The 22466-nt window shown below is 46.2% G+C and overlaps 1 protein-coding gene across 9 annotated transcripts in view; it reads left to right on the top strand.

The window, feature by feature from the left end:
- The window catches only part of TENM1 (teneurin transmembrane protein 1), a 534679-nt gene that overhangs the window by 311771 nt on the left and 200442 nt on the right, over positions 1–22466 (top strand). For 6 of the 9 annotated variants that reach the window (XM_077309377.1, XM_077309375.1, XM_077309376.1 and 3 more), the window contains 5 exons: positions 3623–3828; positions 9186–9396; positions 11463–11564; positions 13120–13314; positions 14008–14208. In XM_077309377.1, the coding sequence (XP_077165492.1) occupies positions 3623–3828; positions 9186–9396; positions 11463–11564; positions 13120–13314; positions 14008–14208 (915 nt within the window). The remainder of the gene's footprint in view (positions 1–3622; positions 3829–9185; positions 9397–11462; positions 11565–13119; positions 13315–14007; positions 14209–22466) is intronic. The other 3 variants (XM_077309379.1, XM_077309378.1, XM_077309374.1) reach the window with 1 other exon arrangement.

Genomic DNA, 22466 nt, shown 5'->3' with positions numbered 1-22466 from the left:
AATTTCCACAATTGCAAAGGTCAGTTTTGGAGCCTTCTGAGATTCCTTTAAACATGTTGTTTTCAAATATAAATCCCCCTCAGTCCTTGTAAGACCTTCTACAGACGACACTTCCTTTAAAGTGACATGTAGGTATTGTGCAGTGTGTATGCAGTGCTCAGCCGTACTTTGTCTTCTGTTAGCCAGCTTGTAAGAATACCAAGGAAAGAAACAGCTGACAGTGCTTTTGGGGCCAATCAATCTAAAGCTGGATTATATTTGTAAAGGTAAAAATCTGCCAGTCGCATTTAAAGTGGCTTCCCTCCCACCCACCCACCTTTGCTACAGTCGGAGCTTAAGTGGATTTTTTGACGGAATAAACGTGATCTGCTGCCGTGAGAATGTATGAAAAGGGTTCATATGTGTAACAGTGTTTTTGATCTTGCTATTGGATTTCTATCAGGTGCAGATGTTGCTGCGGTCAACGCTAAATAACGAAATGTTCACGCCCAAAGCAGCCAGCGCTGTGGCATGGGGGGGAGGGAAGGTGCTGGTGCACTGGCCGGCATACACACAAAGTTGCAGAGCTCTGCACCTGCGTGTGTGCGCCCGCCAGAATGCCGATGCCCGCACTTCCCCTACCCCCCCCCCCGCATCGTGATGCTGGCTGCTTCAGGTGCAAACGTCCGCTTCAGACGCCAAAGCATCCAACTCTAATTAACATCTTAGGATCTGCTTAGTCTGGAGTGGAGACGATTGAGAGGGGATCTGATAGCCCACTTCAAGTATTTAAAAGGCTGCCACGTAGAGGATGGAGCAGAGCTGTTCTCTGTTGCCCCGGAGGGACGGATGGAATTAATGCAAAAGAAATTTCGTCTAAACATCCGGAAGAAGTTCCTGACAGTTAGAGTGGTTTCTCAGTGGAACAGGCTTCCTTGGGAGGTGGTGGAAATTAGCCATGTGATGGAGAGGCTGATTCTGTGAAGGTTCAAGGGGCTGGCAGGGGACAGTGGATGAGCGAGAGGGTTGGGAGTGTCCTGCACAGTGCAGGGGGTTGGACTAGATGACCCAGGAGGTCCCTTCCAACTCTATGATTCTATGATTACAGATCAATGTAATGTTTTAAATTGTGTTTTATTCCACTGTTTATGGAACTATCATTAACTATGTTGTGAAATCTAGGAATAAATAAAATAAATAGAGGATATTGCACAGAGGCATGAGTCTGCTCAGTGAAACAGTGTACTTTTTGATTGTGCGGACTAGAGAATGCACGATCCATTTTACTTGGCAATAGAACAGCAGGTTTGGCTGTAAAGAGGATGGATGCTGAGCAGTTCTGCCAAGAATATACCATTTCCCCCCCAACTGCATCATGTCATGTCTGACTAATCTCGTCCAATACTATATTTTTTGATCTCCGGCGGAACAGTAGGTCTTTAGGCTTTCATAAAAGTATAGCAGTTACAATCTCATTTAAAGGCTGTCAACACTGACCAGCATTACTATTACCTTTAAACACATTGTGGTATCCTTGACTTTGGCATTACTACACTAAAACAATGTAATCGGGTGCACTTACCGTATACTGATATCAGCAAAAATATCTTTTGGGCATTTTGCTCAGCTGCATGGAGAGTGATTTGCTCATTGTGTCGAAACCTGGAGATTGTTTGAAATGATGGTGGTGGTGGGGAACAGATATAATTTTTCAGAGTCTTATTTTAGGGGAGGTATATTGTCAGGTGGCCCAAACCTGAATCTGAGCCCACTATTAGAGCCTTATGAATTCATATTGAAAGGTGAAGGCTATAAAAGTATCATTGTTTATGAACCAAATATGAGTCCAGGTGGAGGTCTTGTTTACGAATCTAGTACTAACACACACCCAACTGGCTGGTTATCCCCATCCCTAAAGAAATGCAATTGGCCCTGACCCTGTCCAGGGCCTTTCCATCCCCGGCTGCTGCTTGGTAGAATGAGCCCCGCAGGAGCTAACAGTTGAGGGCAGTATGCCCGGAAGACTGGAGCACCTTATGGGCCTCCCTGATAAGGTGGGGTCTCCTACATCTCCCTGTCATGGCAATTAGCTTTTAGTAATTTAGTAATTTTAAACTATTTATACGTTTAGTGTTTTTATTATGATTTATCTGTAACCTAAATAAAAGCAGACTGGGATGGTAGGACGAGTTGGGACTCATCATGTACCTGATTGACTGTCCGTCCAATGAACGGCCAATCAGGTAGGCTGTGGTCCTGCCCTCGGCCACATCTCCCTCCAACTTCTTCCACATGGAAGAAGTGACAGCCCAGTCTCCTGGACTGAAGGCAAAAGGTAACCCAGCCAGTGAACATGAGTTGGGAGGGATCTGGCTAGGCCTTGCCTGTGCTGCCTTCGAGCCTCCTGTGCAGGCAGCTGCACTGACAGGAGGGGTGGAACAGCCCCAGGCCTTGCTCATGCCATCTTTAAGCCTCCCACCCCTTTCCTTCTGCCTTTCTTCCCCCTCCTTTACCTTCTTTCTTCCTTCCTTTCTTCCTTCCTTCTCCCTCCTTTACCCCCTTCCTTCCTTCCTTCCTTCCACCTGGAGATTTTAGCACTCGTTGTATTCTGGGGTATAACGGGCTTTGCTTCTAGTTTTCTGATAATGTTTTATTCCACCCAAGATTGTAGGTTCAAGAAGGGCAGCCTTTAAATGAACAAAAAAACATACATACATAGTATTTGTGATGGTAAAGATTTTATCAGAAACCATTTGGGTTTATGTACGAAAGAGAAAATGGTAGGAAAGAGAAAAGGGTAAGAAGATTAAGTTCCATATTCATATGAGTATGGCAATAGAATGAGCCTCTTGTGGCGCAGAGTGGTAAGGCAGCCGTCTGAAAGCTTTGCCCATGAGGCTGGGGGTTCGATCCCAGCAGCCGGCTCAAGGTTGACTCAGCCTTCCATCCTTCCGAGGTCGGTAAAATGAGTACCCAGCTTGCTGGGGGGTAAACGGTAATGACTGGGGAAGGCACTGGCAAACCACCCCGTATTGAGTCTGCCATGAAAACGCTGGAGGGCGTCACCCCAAGGGTCAGACATGACTCGGTGCTTGCACAGGGGATACCTTTACCTATGGCAATAGAATGCTCCAGTTGTTCTCCATTGCCCTCCTAAGTAAAAACACAAAATTATGCCAGTCCTGATGTTTCTTTGCCCATCTACATTGGTTGAGGCTTTTGCTCCTAAAGTCACAAAGAGTTCTGTTTTTTGGAGTTGTACTGTGACTCTACTCAAGTCATGGAGTTATCATTCGCTGTGATGATTGAGGATATCAGGCTGTTTTTTTTACTGAGTCACATGACTGGTCTATCAAGGTCAATATTATCTGCTCTAACTGGCAGGTGTTCTGCTGGGCCTTAAGCAGAGGTCTTTCTCATCACTTGCCACATAGTCCTGTGTAACTAGAGATTCCCAGGATTGAACCTTGGTCATTCTGTGTGCAAAGGGGATGTTCTATCACTGGGCTGTGTTTTATTCTCAAGAACTGGTTCATTAGAACTGATCTTTATACGTAACCACCATTTTTACCCAACACATTTATCTTTCCTACCTATGCTTTTTAAATGACAGCCAACTATTTTGTTTCTTTTGTTTTTGGAGAAATAGTGCTTCAGAAAGGGCAGGCAATAGACACGGGGGAAGTTGAAATTGGAGACCAGGTGATGCAAACTATCCCTCCAGGCCTGTTCTGGCGTTTCCTGATCATGATCCACCACCCAATGTACCTGAAGTTCAATGTTTCATTGGCCAAGGACTCTCTGCTGGGAATTTATGGGAGGCGCAATATTCCCCCCACTCATACACAGGTAATTTTTTTTCACAACATGTTATCTGTTTCATGATGAATGGCACTTTCATGAAGATATTTGTGTACGTGTGTGTATTATTGAGCTTGTAACAAATCCAAAGTTAGTCCATGAGAATGTTGCAATCAAACAAATTAGAACCATGAAAAGTTTTGTGGCGCTTGCAATAGAATGTGGGATAACCTTTCACGAGCCAGTAGCCATTGAATCAGATGTGTGACGTGGGGGCCTGAGACTCAATAGGAACCGGGATCAGCTAGCCGTAAAATAATGGTCCTACCTTTCAAGATTATGTGCACTGTCTATCTTATTTTACCAATTCCTCACCAGCTGGGAGTGATCTATAAATAAATTCTCTGTTTCGATCATTTACTCTTTTGACTCTTAGTTTTCACTTCTGGTCTGCAAATATGAGACATTGTCTTTAAATATGAGATATTCTGGCTTTACTGTCTGTGCTTACTTACCTGGATTCATTGGTCTGGTTTAGAGCTCCTAATTGGATGTTTAGGGAAGGTGCTGGCCCTTACTGAACTTTTGTCTGGTTCAGCTGTTTGGGCCATTTAAATCTAACAACTGAGCAGCACTATCTGCAACTGGCCTGTTAAGTTTAAATGATTGCAAACTATTTCATTGGTCAGTTTCATCCCCCCCCCCCACTTCTAGGTGGGAAGAAGCAAAATGGACTGGTGAAATGGCTGCCAGGCAGTTCAGCCCAACCGCTAATGGGTTCACCTGCCCCGCTATTGGGTTTAAATGGCTATGAGATGTTAAACCCATCGATTTCAGTCCTCCTTGCTTCAAAGTGGGGGGAAACAAAATAGATGGGTTAAATGACTAAAAATCTCATACTCCAGAAAACTTCAAAGGTGCTAATGGCCTCAAATCTAGTTGTCCGGAGCTTTAGTATGCTACATTTCCTCATCTCAATAGGGACCACAAAGGAGACACCAAAACATTTTAAATACCACATGCTATGTTCCTGCCTAAGAATTAAGGTCACTGTTAGATGTCCTCTTGACTGTTCCATGAAGTGAAGAAGGTATCCAGTAAACACAGGGAAGTGGGCCTTTTTGGTGGCAGTCCCACAATTATGGAATAACCTCCACAGGGAGGTGTGCCATGTATTGTTTACATTGTCAGTTCCCTTGAGTTCCTTAAGATGGAAAGGCAACTAATAGATGTTAGTCCCTAAAGATGAAAAGCACCTGTCCATAGACCGAGATGAAGAGCACCTGCCATAAAGATGAAGCACACCTGCTATAGACAAGCTTTTGATAGTGGAGATAAATTTTCCTCCTAGAAGAGAGCTGCATAGATTTCTTTTCTGTCAGAAATTGCCAAAAAAAATTGTATCTTCTCTAACAAGAATACCAAAATCTACTAGGGCTGTTCGTCCCTCCTTAAAGGGGACCAACTTTTGGGGAATTGCACTTCTAAACACCAGCTACTGATGGGACATGAACAGGGGTGACTATGAAATCCTAGCAAATGTTATTCCCTACCTCTCAGAGTTATATCTTGCTTGGAGGCCAGCTTGGTGTAGTGGTTAGGAGTGCAGACTTCTAATCTTGTGAGCAGGGTTTGATTCTGTGCTCCCCTATGTGCAGCCAGCAAGGTGATCTTGGGCTGGCCAAGCACTGATAGAGCTGTTCTGATGGAGTAGTAATATCAGGGCTCTCTCAGCCTCACCTCCCTCACAGGGTGTCAGTTTTGGGGAGAGGAAAGGGAAGGTGATTGTAAGCCGCTTTGAGACTCCTTCGGGTAGAGAAAAGCGGCATATAGGAACCAACTCTTCTTCATCTGGTTGACCAGAATAATTGGAAACTATGAACATTATGGGGGTTTTGCCTGTTCAGATGTGATTACTTGATTAGGTTTGTCGTATAGAATAATCAGAAGTGGATGACTCAGACAAGCTAATCTTTTAAATCATGAATTTCAGATAGCAATCAGTTGTCCAAGAGGGCTGTGTTTTCAAGAAGAAATATGTCAAAAGACAGAAAGAATCAAGTAGTTCCCCCCCCCCCCCCAAGGAATTCTGAAATGTGGAGAATATTTTTTGCTGTACAGGCATAATTTCTCAGAATCCTATTAGGAAATGTTAAAGAAGACCCTTCCAAACAAGAGCAAATGCTTTTCAAATGGGTGTTAATTGGCTTATTTGTTGGTGCTCATAATGCAACTGAAACAGAACATGTTCAGATGTACATTGGGTTAATCCTAAGAGATAGTTCAGAAGACTTTAAATTGTGGATAATTAGAACTATATATCCAAATGGGTTTGATGTGAAACACATGCCTTTTCTGAATGCAGCATACCATTTATAAGAGCATCTCAGATTTCTGAACATGCATATGTTGCAGTGAATTTAATTAGAGTTTGTCTGGATCGTGGCTTTGAACATCTCTTTCAGATCAACATTCAGGAACCATGTAGGACTTACCAAAAACGTTATTGATGATCCCACTTTTCAGGCATAGATTCTCAGTCTTATTTGGAGGGCATCAACGCCACAGTAATTTCTTCACTAAATATTTATTTTATTTCTTAAATATTTTTAGTCTTATAGGCTACCACTCTCCACATGATCTCTGGGTGGCTTACAACAGTGGTCCCCAACCTGCGGGCCGCGGCCCGGCGCCGGGCCGCAAAGGCCATGGCGCCGGGCTGCGGCTCCCTCTCCCCACCCCCCCCCGCAGTAAAAAACTTCCCAGGCCACAAGCTTGCGGCCCGGGAAGCTACTGTGGGAGAGCGGGGGAGGGAATCAGGGCCGGGCCGCGCCCATGCAGGCCGCGCCCGCTCGGCCCGATCCGCGGGCGCGGCCCGCAGGTGCGGCCCGATCCGTGGGTGCGGCCTGCGGGCGCGGCCGGGCATGGCTCGCGGGCGCAGCCCGATCCCCGGGCGCGGCCGGGCGCGGCTCGCGGGCGCGGCCCGAAGCATGGGCGTGGCCCGCGCCCGCGCTGGCGCAGTCCCTGCGGATGCAACCCGATGCCCTGCCGGTCCCCAGCCTAATAAAGTTTGGGGACCACTGGCTTACAACACTGACAGTTAAAAATCCAATCACTAAATAGTTTACTAAGAAGTACTAATTCATCAATCTATGATTTTTAAATTAAATAAATCAAAGCTCCCTCTGTCAATTATCTTTGCCTATCACATCTGGGATACCAGGCTTACTGGTATCAATTATGTGCGAAAGATGCCAGAAATAGGGATCAGACAGAGGGCCCATTCAGGTTATAAGGATGGTCCTTGGCCTCAACCAAATGTCTGGTGGAAGAGTGCTGTCTTATAGACCCTTTGGATATTCAGTAAAGGGTCATGTCTCATCTGGCAGCTCATTCCACCAGGCTGGAGCCAGGGCTGAAAAGACCCTGCTTCTGGTCCAAGCCAAACACACCTCTCTGGGGCCAGAGATCACAAGCAAGTTGGAATTTGCTGACTGCTCTTTTGGGGAGGCAGTCCCTCAGAGAGGCAGTCCCTTAGGCACACAAGTCCCAGACTGTGTAAGACCTTAAAGGTTAAAACTAACACATTAAACCTGATCTGGAACACACTGTGCAACCAACGAAGCTGCTGGAAGACTGATTGAATGTTTGTTCTCCATCAGGACCTAGTGAGGACCTGGGTAGCCACATTCTGGACCAGCTGTAATTTGAGAATCAGGGATAAGGGAAGGACTGTGTAGAGCAAATTACAGCAATCTAGCCTGGAGGTGACTGTTGCATGCATCACTGTGGCTATATGCCTAGTTAGGCCACTAGTAGCTTCACCTGGTATAGGTGGAAAAACCTGGGATACTTTAGTGACTTGTCCCTCCATGGTAAGGGAGATGTTGAAGGTCTATGCAACCTGAAGCTGCACCCCATCAAGACAGGGAAGGCACGCTTCTTCCTCTAGTCCTTTCCTCTGCAGCCACAGGACCTCCATCCTCAGAGGGTTGACCTTCAGGCAGCTTTGCTGGAGCCATTCTGCCATATATTAATGAACCTTTCTCTGCCTCTCTCACACCTACACAGCAATTTTCTTCCATCATTTGTTCATGCTGGCCTTCAGTGTAATGTGCCCTCCTGTCCTGTAGAGCAGCGGTCTGCAACCTTTTTCAGGTTGCAGCCCCTTGCCAAGGGGTGGGGGGAGAGGGTGACCCAGGCTCCATGCATACGTGGCAGCCCAGCACAAACGTGCATACGTGGACCTGCCATGCATGCGGTTTATGCCCGGCGGGGTGCAAACGCACACACGTGGCAATTTCGCACATGTGCGGGGCTGCCGCATGTGCACGTTTGTCCTCCCAGTGGGGCACAAACATGCATGCGCGGCAGCTCTGCGCATGTGCGCATGCACAAAACTGCCGCGCTCGCATTTGCGCCCTATTTCGGCACAAACGCACATGTGCGGCAGGTCCGTGCATGCGTGTTTGCGATGCCAGCATGCCGGCGGCCGTGCTTCCCTCTCCCCCCCCTCCCACAGCAAGAAGTTTGCCGGGCTGCAAGATAATCAGCCGCTTTGGCGGCCAATTTGCTGGCGGCCTGGGAAGATTCTCGCTGCAGGGGGCAGGGAGAGTGAGCCGCGGCCTGCTGCCGAAGCTCTCGCGGCCCGGCACCAGGCCACAGACCAGGAGTTGGGGACCACTGCTGTAGAGGGCATGTACATATTGGAAGGGCTGTAGCAAGCAAAAGACAGAAGATTCTCATTGGCTGTGATGTCACTACCAGCATGGTTCAATACAGTGTTATTAGAAGTGCAAAATGAAAGATCTGTACCCGCCTATTCAGTATCTGCCCTGGCTTTGGTTGTCTTTGCAATGGACCTCAGTGCATGGGGCCCACAGAAAAGCACAATCTCCTCTGCCTTTGGCCTACAGACCTTCCTTTCCCTTCAGACCTGACCCAGTGGAAAACATTTCAACAGGACTTGTTGCACTACGAGTGAAATGATGAAACCTTGCAATTGTTGATATGGAAATCATTGCTTGGCCATGATGTATTAAAGATGGGGAGAGCTTGTTGCTTCACTTACAGGTTCCTACCTAAGTTTGACGGCCAGCCAAGAAGTTTCCCTGAAGGGAATTTACTCGATTGGCCAAGTATAATTACATGCCTTTTGAACGCAGACCTGTCAGCCAGTTAAAGTGCTTGTTCAGGTTTTTGTAATTGCATCCATACTTCAATTTGGGCCAGATCATCTGCAGAGAACATTACAAAACAGTTTATTTCAGTTGTCCGGGGGGTGAAAAAACGGGCTCCCTTATAAAGTTCCTAAATGGTTTAGCCAGAGCTAACACTGAAGAGCTAAGGAACATGCATGCATCTGCCCAGAAAGCAAAAGCTCTCATTGGATCCTTTTGTTTCAGTTTGATTTTGTAAAGCTGATGGATGGGAAGCAGCTAATTAAGCAGGAGCCCAAACACTCTGAGGAATCTCAGCAAGTTCCCCGGAACCTGATCCTGACATTGATGCAAGAAACCGGCTTCATAGAGTACATGGATCAAGGCACATGGCACATGGCATTTTACAACGATGGGAAGAAAATGGAGCAAGTGCTTATATTAACAACGGCCATTGGTAAGATTGCTTCGATTATTTATTCATTTCCTAATGGCAGTGAACGGAACAGGTAATAAATTATTCAGCCAGATGTTGCAGCCTGGCATCTATTATGCAGAATCTCAAACAGAAAGCAAAGGTTCACCAAGGAGCATGGGACACTTTTTTGGGCTCAGCATCTGGCTTTCAGGTCAGATCTTACTGTCAATATAGGCCGAAAGAAAGGGGGGGGTTGGCCACTCGCTTCCAAACTTTGCATGCAGGGAAACTGGGACGGCAACATTTGCAATTTAGTTTTCAGCTCTTACTTGAACTCTCCTCAAGAAGTGGCTTTTATACTTTGGTGAGTTCAAAGAGACTGTTGTTAAGCCCGGGGGGTCCCCATTATGGATTCATTGGGCACAAGGCGTCCACTAACAACTTCCCTGGCACCCTCCAGATATTTTCAGAAACTGGGTCAAGTCTTGTGGGGCTTTTAGCCAGCAACACTTCTGACTAGCCATGGGAAATTTGATTGACTGTGCAGATTTTTTTAATGGTGCTTTAGCAGCTGGCGCCATCACAGCTCAGGGATATTCATTCTGTGAATGGAAGGAAGCTGGGGCACCATTTTGTGGCTAGCTCTGCCTTTTGAAGAAGAGGAAGAAGAAGAGTTGGTTCTTATATGCCGCTTTTCCCTACCCAAAGGAGGCTCAAAGCGGCTTCCAATCGCCTTCCCTTCCTTTCCCCTCAGCAGACACCCTGTGAGGGAGGTGAGGCCGAGAGAGCCCTGATATTCCTGCTCGGTCAGAACAGCTCTGTCAGGAATATCAAAGTGGCTTCCAGTCGCCTTCCCTTCCTCTCCCCACAACAGACACCCTGTGAGGTGGGTGAGGCTGAGAGAGCCCTGATATTCCTGCTCGGTCAGAACAGCTTTATCAGTGCTGTGGTGAGCCCACAGCTGGTTGCATGTGAAAGAGGAGCATGGAATCAAACCCAGCTCACCAGATTAGACCTCAGCACTCCTAACCACTCCACCAAGCTAGCAGCAGGCATTTCTTGCAGCAGGCATTTTTGGGCTGTGTCCACCATGCTGTTTCAAAAGTGCCCACAGGCTCAAAAAGGTTGCAAGGTGGAAGGAAGCACCCCCCCCCCCCCGCTCTGTGCAAGATAGACAGAAGCTCTTCAGCCAGCTGAATGTGTCTCCACAAATAGAATGGATCCAGTATTTCAAAGCTGCTGTTGGTGATGGAAAGTGCCATTAAATTGCACCTTCAAGATGTTTTCAAGGCAGGAGTCCTTTAGGGGTGGTTTGCCCTTGCCTGCCTCTGCATAACCACCCTAGTATCTCTTGCTGGTCTCCCATCCAAGTACTAACCTGGGCTGATCCTGCTTAGCTTCCAAGATCACTACAGACACTTTATTTCAGACCCACCCTGTATAGTAATACCCTTCCTTCTGCCTCCAGCCCCTCTCCCCTGAAACTGGAGTGATCCCTTGCAAAACAAGAAGAAGAAGAGTTGGTTCTTATATGCCGCTTTTCCCTACCCAAAGGAGGCTCAAAGCAGCTTACAGTCGCCTTCCCATTCCTCTCCCCACAACAGACACCCTGTGAGGTGAGTGAGGCTGAGAGAGCCCTGATATCACTGCTCAGTCAGAACAGCTTTATCAGGAGTCTCAAAGTGGCTTACAGTCGCCTTCCCTTTCCTCTCCCTACAACAGACACCCTGTGAGGGAGGTGGGGCCAAGAGAGCCCTGATATCACTGCTCAGTCAGAACAGCTTTATCAGGAGTCTCAAAGCAGCTTACAGTCGCCTTCCCATTCCTCTCCCCACAACAGACACCCTGTGGGGTGGGTGAGGCTGAGAGAGCCCTGATATCACTGCTCGGTCAGAAGAGTTTTATCAGTGCTGTGGTGAGCCCAAGGTCACCCAGCTGGCTGCATGTGGGGGAGCACAGAATCGAACCCGGCATGCCAGATTAGAAGTCCGCACTCCTAACCACTACACCAAACTGGCTCCTGGTAGATGTGCTCCTGGTGCCTCTTTGTGCACAGGCTGCCTGTTCACTTTTTGCATGCTTTTTTGTGTTTCTTTGTATAACAGAAGTCATGGATGACTGCTCCACTAACTGCAATGGAAACGGAGAATGCATCTCTGGCCACTGCCACTGTTTCCCGGGCTTCCTTGGTCCAGATTGCGCACGAGGTAGGGCAGTGTAATTGAAACAAGTAAGAAGGGCACAACTGCTTTTTTAAACGAGATTTTAGTAATTTTGAAATGTGTCAAACAAGGCAGGATATTGGCACTTGGGCTCATCCACCCCGGCAAAGATGTCGTCCTCAGCAGTTTCGAAATGACCACTTAATGTCATCTTCCCCTCTCCTGTACAGGTTACAGCAGATATGAGTGTGGGCTGGAACATAAAAATCCAGTTTAAAGTTAAAGCAATTTAAAGGAACAAGCTTGAATCTGCACACTGTGTTTGGATGGCTCCCCAGATAAGCATGTTCCGTTTCACATTGTTGCTCACTGAACCAAGGTAGACAGGATGTTTGGGGCTCATTTTCTCCGGCGTTTACTGGTTCGAAGACTGAGGGTAGCTCTGGCTTGGCTGCAGAATGGAAATGCAAACACAGCTCCTTCGGAGCAGCATTTCCACTTCAAAGATGTCTGCATAAAAACTCCCCGCTCTTAGCAGTTGTGTCGCCTGAAGCGCCCACTGTCGGCCCTCAGGCTCCTGTCCTGAGCTGGCTACTGGAGGTTGCTGGAAGTTTCATCAAGGTGAATTGATCAAGGCACCAGCTTGCGTTTCAAGGTCTTTTGTTCTGATCTTTTAGCCACAGAGAATGTTCCCCAAGCAGGATCACACTATTTGTAAGTCTAAGCAGACTTTCCAAAATACATCTTGTTAGAAGCTCTGTTTGTATGCCACTGGCAAACCACACTTTGTTCCATTATGAGAACAAGTCTTCAAGACTTGCACATTCCCTCTGTCTTTCCTTTGTGCAGACCTGGGAGACTTCAGAATTCCTGGTTCCCAAGAAACCACAGTTAGTCCTGCTGTCTAAATAGACAAAAGAGCAAGCTGTGTTTTGTCCCATTTGCGTGCAAACTGGGATCCCAGCCACAGTTAAAGCTTGGAATCCACGTTTGTGGGGAAGAAGCACATTTAATTTTGTCCAGGCACCCATATTCTGACTCATGATTAACTAGAGAGTTGAAGACCTTCATCCTCAAAAGCCATGCATGGAGAAGGGGAAAGGCAAGCCAACAAATGCAGCTGTTAAACGGGCTTGTTCCTATTACAAACAGACTGGGCCATACGCCCTTAGTTCTTGTAACAAACAAGCTGCAGTTTATCCTTGATATCTGAGGGCAGCCAGACTGTAGCGCTTAAAATAAAATGTAGCAGAGAGGCACTTGTAATTTGCAAATTGCTGGATGGAAGTGTATGCTTTCAAACTGCTGGGAGGACTGGAAACATAGAAGTCGCAAATGTGCGAAGATGTGAGAAGACAAATGTGAGAAGACAAATGTGGCAAAGCTGAACTGGTGAGAACTTTGCATGATAGTCCTGTAGACCAGGGGTAGTCAACCTGTGGTCCTCCAGATGTCCATGGACTACAATTCCCAGGAGCCCCTGCCAGCAAACGCTGGCAGGGGCTCCTGGGAATTGTAGTCCATGGACATCTGGAGGACCACAGGTTGACTACCCCTGCTGTAGACATCATAAACATTTGAGCTGTATCCTCATCTGCAGATTCCTGCCCGGTGCTGTGCAGTGGGAACGGAGAGTATGAAAAGGGCCACTGTGTATGTCGCAATGGATGGAAAGGTCCTGAATGTGATGTCCCCGAAGAGCAGTGCATCGACCCCACCTGCTTTGGTCATGGGACTTGCATCATGGGAATTTGCATCTGCGTCCCTGGATACAAAGGAGAAATCTGTGAAGAAGGTTTGTGTCTGTCCATCAGTTTTCCTTCCTTCCTTCCTTCCTTCCTTCCTTCCTTCCTTCCTTCCTTCCTTCCTTCCTTCCTTCCTTCCTTCCTTCCTTCCTTCCTTCCTTCCTTCCTTCCTTCCTTCCTTCCTTCCTTCCTTGATTGGAAACCTGGACTTCTTAAAGCAGTTAAGGAACCCTAGTTCTAAAGTGAAGATATTGTCTGTCTGTCTATCTCTCCATCCATCCATCCATCAATCTATATACTTATATACTTTAACTTTTATACTGCCACCCCCACTAGTTGCTCGAGACAGTTTATGACCTGGGATTGGAATAAAAGCTCCATGCAGATTCAGCCTAGGTTTGTAAACTGTTATTTTTGCTACCTCTATGGCTTGGTGTGATGTGATGTCTGAACTGAAAAAAACCAACAAAACGAAAAAAACAAGCTATGGATCCTGAAAGGGAAAGCAAATGCAGGTTTTCCTAAACCATGGTTTGCCTTTGCAGCTGGAGGTTCAAGACACACTTTTGGGTCTAAACTATGAGTAGTACAAAACATTTGGTGTACTGCCCAAGATGAGCCATTGGACAATAAATATCAACCTTATTAAGCTGTACAGCATTTTAACTCAACGTGAAAAAAATATTCTTCAGTTTATTGCTTTGTATGATTTGATTTTATTATCTCCTTTTCTTCCCCTCCAGAGGACTGCTTAGATCCTATGTGCTCTGGCCATGGTGTCTGTGTCCAAGGGGAATGTCATTGTTCCATGGGCTGGGGCGGAGTGAACTGTGAGACTTCACTTCCTATCTGCCAAGAACAGTGCTCAGGACATGGCACCTTCCTTCTGGATACTGGGATGTGCAGCTGTGACCCGAAGTGGACTGGCTCTGACTGCTCAACAGGTAAACTGAAAATTCCCTTCCATTAATCCTACCAACTTTAACTTGGGTTTTGACAGAAAATAGAGGCTTATATTGTATGATTGTTGGTTTGCCACAAGCAATTCCTGTTTTTCAGCGGGAAAAGGAGAGATGACCAAGACAGCTGTATAGTTTCTGTGAACAAAGTTGTATGTTGATGATAGCCCTTTACAAGACTTGGCTTCTCTTCATGGAAGAAAAAACACACATTATCAAGAGGGAGCCTGAGGAGAGGGGATACAGGACACGGTGGAACAGGAAAAATGTTTTCACAGTCAGAGTAGTTCAGCAGTGGAATAGGCTGCCTAAGGAGGTGGTGAGCTCCCCCTCACTGGCAGTCTTCAAGCAAAGGTTGGATACACACTTTTCTTGGATGCTTTAGGATGCTTAGGGCTGATCCTGCGTAGAGCAGGGGGTTGGACTAGATGGCCTGTATGGCCCCTTCCAACTCTATGATCCTGTGATTCTATTATTCTAGGAATAAGAGCACTAGCTGGCCAAGCATTTCAGAGCATTGTTTTATTCTCACAATAACCCTAAGGTGAGAGAGCTGCTTGCCCGGAGCCACCAGTGAGCTTTGTTTCCAAGTTGGGACATTAAAGCTGGTGTTCCCATAGTCAAACCAACCCTCTAGCTAGCTATCACTGTACTGCATCAATTAAAAGTTCAACAGAGAGCTGAATTTAGGCATCACATTATACCAGCCTCCATGTCAGCCTCTTCAACCTTTTGACCGTGGAGGAGCTCCTGAAATAATTTTTCAGACTTTGGGGAGTCCCCGAAGTGATGTCAGCTGGCCACACCTCCCTGCCACACCCCCTGGAAGTGCCGTGTCACCAGAAGTGACATCACTTTTTGCTTTAGGATGCTTTGGGCTGATCCTGCATTGAGCAGGGGGTTGGACTAGATGGCCTGTATGGCCCCTTCCAACTCTACGATTCTATGATTCTATGATTCTATGATCACCACCTGCATTAATTGACAGGCTCAAGGAGGACTGAGGCAGGAGAGACCGGAGGCAGTTTATGAGGAGAGTAGGCATGCAGACTCTGCCTTCTTGCAGGCACAGAAACCACAAGAGAATTCATGCTTGGGAGGGGGAGCAATGGAACCAGCTACTTCCCTAACTTGTGGCTGTCTATTAAGACAGGAGGGAAAAGGCTACGCACCCCCTCCGAAGTTCCTGTGGATCCCCAATGGTCCCTGGACCCCTTGTTGGGAATCCCTGCTCTATGTAGTCTAAACAAATTTAGTTAAATAATTCAGAGAAGAAAATCCGAAGGAAAAACCCGTGTGCCCAAAGTAATTTGGGTACCATCAAGTTCCGTCAGTGTCAGTGGAAGTGCTGTGGATGGCATCAAGGGGATGTCCATGGCCTTCTTTAGATATTCTTATCCAGCTTCTTTCGGTTTGAGATATAGCCTCTGCGCTCAACATGGAAAATAATTCTAATATTGACTGTCGTTAATTAGAAAAAGACTCTTTGCTGACTATTCTTGATTTCATTAAGGAAGGGTGGAAGGAAGATAAAGCTAATACTAATTGCCTACATTCAAGCAAGCTTTTTAAAAGTCTTTGAAGCTTGTTTCCTTACTGATTTGAGTACTTATTTTGCCTCTAAAGCTTTTGCATTTCTCTCATCAACTTGCCTACGTTTTGTATTGATTTGAATAGTGGAAAGCAATCCTCTGATTACTGACCCAGACTCTTTTTCACTTAATTCGGCAACGTTTCTGATGAACTTTTGAGAGCCTTAACCTACTACAGAAGGAAACTGGGGGAGGGGGATTATGATCAAAGGCATGCATTAATTTAGTAATAAAATGCAAAACTTGAGCACTCTATAACCAAGAATGGATTAAGACTCATTTTAGCTATTGCTGCAAAATATATTTGGGGAATAATGCAAGATGACTTTTTTCATGGTTAATTCATTGATTGTCTTCTCCTATCTTAAGTCTCACTGAAGATTAAAGGCACAGGCCATCCTCCCCCATATGTTTGAGTCAAATGTCACCTTTAACACCAACAGAGTTTTATTCAAAGCTTTCTCAGCCTCACCCACCTCACAGGGTGTCTGTTGTGGGGAGAGGAAAGGGAAGGCGAACGTAAGCCACTTTGAAGCTCCTTCGGGTAGAGAAAAGCAGCATATAAGAACTAACTATTCTTCTTCTAAGTTTCTGCATGCATGCTCACTTTTATCTGAAGAAGTGTGCATGCAAATGAAAACTTATCTGTCCCTCTTAATAAAACAGTATGAAGGGTTGGGGTGGGCTGAGTCTGGGATCAAAACACCTGGATTATCCCCTTGGCCCTGGATTGAAAAGCAGAGGGCCAATCAGAAGGCGCAAAGCGCCTTCCGATTGGGCCCCGACCAGGACAGGACAGAGTTCCAGGGCAATAAGGAGACATTGCTACCAGTCTGCTCCTGACCACTGCACGGAGAGGAGGTCAGTAGGGCTGCCAAGGGGGATGAGAACAGAGGCTGTGCCAGCCCTTTTTGCCCCAAGGCTGTCCTAACTGTCAAGTCCAACTGTAAATTGCCTCTAAACCCCGACAGAGCTGACAGGAGGCTGGAGAGTGTGCTCCCTCCACCTCCCTCCCTCCCTTCAGGCCTGCTGCTAAGGAGCCTCTGACAGGCCCTGACTGAGGGAAGGGAGGTGTTTCCAAGTGCAATGCAGGGAAGTCTGAGGCCATTCCTTTTGAGGGTGGGGAGCTTTCCCCTTCTGCCAAACAGTTGGCTGACAGGGAGACCACAGAAAAGCCCCTTCTCACTTAAAATACTGCTTTGGCTGGGAGTTAGACACAATCAAGCCATGTGTCTTTCTTCTTTACAACTCTCAGCAGATTTGAGGCCTACTGCACAATGTTATTCTGCAGACGAAACTGGATGCTGTTGCGGAGTTTTTTTCTCCTGTTTCATCTGCACAACAACCCTGTGCAGTAGGCCTCAAGTCTTTAAATTCAACAACAATCAGTGTGGGAGGCCCTAAATGTTTCTTCTCTACCACAATCCAAAGTACCCCTTTCTGTCTGGGGAACTGATCTTTATACTCTGCAGATGAGCTGTAATTCCAGCAGCTCTCCAGGCCCCACCTGGAGGTTGGCTACCCCTGAGTTGGAAATATTCCTGGAGGTTTGGAGGTGGGACTTCAAAATCATACAATGCCTCAGAGTCCAGCCTTCAAATGAGCCATTTTTGCCTACAGTTGGGAGGGAGTGGTACAGGTGTGTTCCTCCTAGGCTATGGGCTATGGCCAGCTCTTACCAGCAACTTTTTGTATTCTGGGGTATAGACAGGTAGACCAGCATCAATCCTGTGAGTCTGGAAAGTGCAGGAAGAACTAAATAAATATTTACAGACTGAAACTGTAAATAGTGAACAAGTAAAGGGCTGGAGCCTCTTGTGGCACAGGGTGGTAAAAGGTAAAGGTAAAGGTATCCCCTGTGCAAGCACCGAGTCATGTCTGACCCTTGGGGTGACGCCCTCTAGCGTTTTCATGGCAGACTCAATACGGGGTGGTTTGCCAGTGCCTTCCCCAGTCATTACCGTTTACCCCCCAGCAAGCTGGGTACTCATTTTACCGACCTCGGAAGGATGGAAGGCTGAGTCAACCTTGAGCCGGCTGCTGGGATTGAACTCCCAACCTTATGGGCAGAAAGCTTCAGACAGCATATCGCTGCCTTACCACTCTGCGCCACAAGAGGCTCTGGCACAGGGTGGTAAGGCAGCTTAAATGCTGTCTGAAGCTCTGACCATGGGGCTGGGAGTTCGATCCCAGCAGCCGGCTCAAGGTTGACTCAGCCTTCCATCCTTCCGAGGTCGGTGAAATGAGTACCCAGCTTGCTGGGGGGTAAACGGTAATGACTGGGGAAGGCTCTGGCAAACCACCCCGTATTGAGTCTGCCATGAAAACGCTAGAGGACGTCACCCCAAGGGTCAGACATGACCCGGTGCTTGCACAGGGGATACCTTTACCTTTTTTAAAGGGCTGGAGAGTCATGGGAACTGAACTTGTTTCAACCTTGGCCGGGCATATAAAAAAAAACAGTATATAAAACCTTACTAAGGTCAAGACTGCTGTGCACAGTCTTCCTCTTAGGGTTGCCAGTTTCATGTGAGGCTTTCTACCCCATCTCCCTCATGGGGAGTCTGCTATGGGGAGAGGAAGGGGATTGGAAAATGCTTCGAGACACCTGAGGCCTGCTGGGTCACTGCGGCCCATTCCCAGTTCTCTCAGACCTCTCACAGCCCCACATCCCTCACAAGTTGACTATTGTGGGGAGATGAAGGGAAAAAGTGTTTGTAAACCGCTTTGAGACTCCTTTGGGTAGTAAACAACAGGGTACAAAAATCCTTTCTTCTTCTAAGGAGCAATCATGAAAGAAGCATGTGTTCACATAACATTTTACCAACAGTGAAAAAATGGAGAAGAAGGAACAGGGTGGACACCTGTGTACTGTGACTACCCCATGTGTATTAGAGCAGAGGGGCATTTCAGTGTCTGTGGCCTTATTTACACAAGAAGGGAAATGACGCAGAACTGGGAGGAATTGGTTGCCTTGTAATCTTCCCCTAAGAAGAGTCTCCAGTCTGATTTTCCCTTCACATATCTGAGGACATGGCTCTGGAAAGCTCACCTGTAACCACTATGCCACAATTCCCAAAGGTCAGTCCTGTCCCACACTCAATGAACATTCCAAACCACAGATTCTTGACACCCATATCTCCACACCCATGCCCTCATTTGCCACCACGCCACCATCATCATCATCATCATCATCATCATCATCATCATAATTTTGTATTTGTAGCCCACCCTTCCAAATGCTCAGGACAGGTAACATCAATAAAAAGCACATATAAATTAAAATGAACATGCAATTGAACTACACTGTCAGTGTCAGAATCCCAGGAATATTGATTGTGATTGATTATTAGAGCTTTCTGATATTGCCAGGCCTGTGATACTTCCCAGTTTCTGTATCTGCTTTGCAACTCAAGGCTGTACTTCTTAGTCTGTAGTTTATGACTTTCAGTTCTCACGCCAAAGCTTCACCGAGCTACCTCTCCCCCACTGACTCCCTGTGCTTTTGTACTTAAATTGCAGGATTGTTTGGTCTCCCTTTGAAACCTGAGCCATCACCTTCCCAAGACAGCGAGGGAAGGAAATGTGCTTGTGTTTTATATATGCAAACTTCAGTTCTGGCTAGAGCACTTTTTTTTTTGCGGAATCTGTTACCCAATGTATATGGGCGTAATGACCACTGTTATATTGGAAATTGACTCCTAAATATCTAAAACACTTAACCTGATAAATTCTGTGCCCGTCAATATCCCAGCGATGTTTCTGGAACCTGTTGTTACAGTACATTATTTTAGTTTTCTCATAGTTAATATTTAGATGTTCTTCTTTGCATTGTTGCCTTAAAATAAGCAGAGCGCGTTTCAGGCCAATTTTGGTCTGTGAAAGGATCACAGCATCATCCACATACATAAAAATTGGTATTTTCTTATCATCCAGCTTAGGGGCATGGATATCAGAGTTCTAAAAGCATTTGATTAAGGAGTCAACATAGAAGTTAAATAAAAAGGGGGATAGGATACAACCCTGTCTCACGCCTTTCTGAGTGTTCACTGAGTGTTAGGTTACCTAAATCTCACTTGCAAACTGGTGTCCGTATGTAACATGACCATCAAATGAAGCAGCCTTTTATCAATGGTGGAATTGGCCAGCTTGGCCCACAATTGGTTTCTTGGGATGGTATCAAAAGCAGCCTTGAGATCAATGAAGGCTGCATATAAGGAGCCCTTAGCTGTTGTGACATGTTTATGAATTATGCAAGATAAGGCACCTTGTTCATCTTCTAAGATTTTTTCTTGTTCTAGCTACTTGCATAGTTTAAGGCCTAGGTGTTTGGAGTACAGTTTAGAGATCACATTTAACAGACTAATTGGTCTGTAGTTAGATGGTTCAGATCTGAGGCCTTTCTTGAATATGGGTATAATTATGGCAAGTCCCCAATCATATGGGATTTATGCAGTTTGATCTATATATGTAAAGAGTGATGCCAAAATAGGGGCCTACCAATTAATATTAGATTTTAATAGGTCAGGGGAGATAAAGTCACTGCCAGGAGCCTTATCACATTTTAATTCTTGTATCAGTTGTTAGATTTCAGAGATGGCGACCTGCAGCCATTGAGGAATTATATCTAAAGGAGATTCTTGACAGTAACAAAAGACAATGGGCAGAACAGTTATAGGTTTCTCTCGATAAGGGAGGGGTGCATAGGCATTTAGGCGGGAAAGCAAAGGGCACCAAAGGTGCCTAGGTTCACAAGCTGCCAGATGGCCAGAGTCTAATCTCTACAGCTATATTTCTGTTGAGACTATGCTGTCTATGCAAGGATCCGGGAAGAGAGTGATAAAGCGAAAGGAAGAAGACATCCTGCTGAGAAAGTGAGGGAGTCTTGGTGCCTGAGGATAGATTTACCATTTTACAACCCGTAGCCTTGCCAGGCCGTAGGAAAGGAAACTAAACAGGCATGAATTGGGGTTCATGACATTGCAGAATGGGGCGGGGGACAATCTGCGCCTGTGTGCTTATTTGTCCCACAAATTTTCCCCCACAGAGAAGAACTGGGCGATTTGGGAGAAAGAGGCAGCGGGAGTGAAGGCTGCCCTGACCACCTGGCATCATTTCCTAGAGGGGACCAAGAAACCTTTCTAGGTTTGGACTGATCACAAGAATGTGGAGGCTCTGTGCAAACCGCGTACCCTCAATGCCAAGCAAATTCGCTAGGCAGATTTCTTCTCCCAGTATAACTTCAAGTTGGTGCACATACCTGGGAAAAAAAAATTCATTGCAGATGCCCTGTCCCGCATGCACCCCAGGGAGGGGGGAAGAACCCCTGGGTGGACACGGTGTTTAGCTGGGCTTGCTAGTCCAGACCCGCAGTCAGGCAAAAGCCGCTGGCAAGAGTCCCCAGGGTGGGGGGCGGCAGCATCTGCTTCCGGGGGACTACCTTCCAGACTTCCAGGCAGCCCTCAATGGTGACCCAGAATTAAACATCCTCAAGTCCCAACTGCGAATCGAGCTGAGCCCAGCTTGCAGAGTCCGAGCTGAGCCCAGTTAGCAGTCTTTGAAAAACCCAGTTCTAATCCATGGTCACATTCTAAAGCATGAAAGCTTAAATCTGCTATTTCTTGATTTAAAGACTGCCCTATCTCAAATTCCTACTTGTTGCCTACAACCCCTAATGCTGATTCAGGAATCTCTTTGCTGTTCTCTTTTGGACCATTTATTCCTCTTTCTGCATGTGGATTCTCTAAGTCTTACTTTCCTGACTTTACCATGCTATACTTACCCTATTCATTCTCTGCATAGAATGAGCTCCTTTTATGTGATTTCTTTACTTTGGAATGAGTCATAGGCAAAGATATACCGTGAAAGAAATTGCCTTCTGCTGTAGGCAGATTATTGACAAATACTTTTACTTTTACTGAGCCTCTTAACCTGAAGTATAAATCTCAAATGACTATCCTATTGCTGTTCTGTGTACAACACAGAAACCAAGTAATTGAGATATATATGAAAAAGGACACTTTTTGATCAGGAATTTTTATAGACGTTTGCTTTTAAAGCAAAACACATACCGAGAGATATTCATGTTGGTCTAGGACAAGGTTGTATTTCATATCTTACCTGGGTACATTTTCTTTGCTATTTTGTTATATTTCTATTGTCTGCAAAGATTTATGCTGACCTACCAGTGGCTGTATACTGTCGCCTTGCCTATTTAACTTGTATGCAGAGCGCATCATGAGAAAGGCGGGGTTAGATGAGTCACAAATTAGGATCAAGATTGCAGGGAGAAATATCAAAAACCTCAGATATGCAGATGATACCACTTTAATGGCAGAAAGCGAAGAGGAACTGAAGAGCCTGTTGATGTGGGTGAAGGAGGAGAGTGCAAAAGTTGGCTTGAAACTCAACATCAAGAAAACGAAGCTCATGGCATCCGGCCCTCTCAATTCCTGGCAAATAAATGGGGAAGAAATGGAGGTAGTGACAGATTTTATTTTCCTGGGCTCCAAGATCACTGCAGATGGGGACTGCAGCTAAGAAATTAAAAGACGCTTGCTCCTGGGGAGGAAAGCTATGGCAAATCTAGACAGCATCCTAAAAAGGAGAGATATCACCCTGCCAACAAAAGTGCATCTTGTCAAGGCTATG

This window comes from Paroedura picta, chromosome 13 (assembly GCF_049243985.1).
Source record: "Paroedura picta isolate Pp20150507F chromosome 13, Ppicta_v3.0, whole genome shotgun sequence".
NCBI classification, from domain to species: Eukaryota; Metazoa; Chordata; class Lepidosauria; order Squamata; family Gekkonidae; genus Paroedura; species Paroedura picta.
The sequence above is the reverse complement of the archived record's forward strand: the minus strand, read 5'-3'. Positions and strand labels throughout refer to the sequence as shown.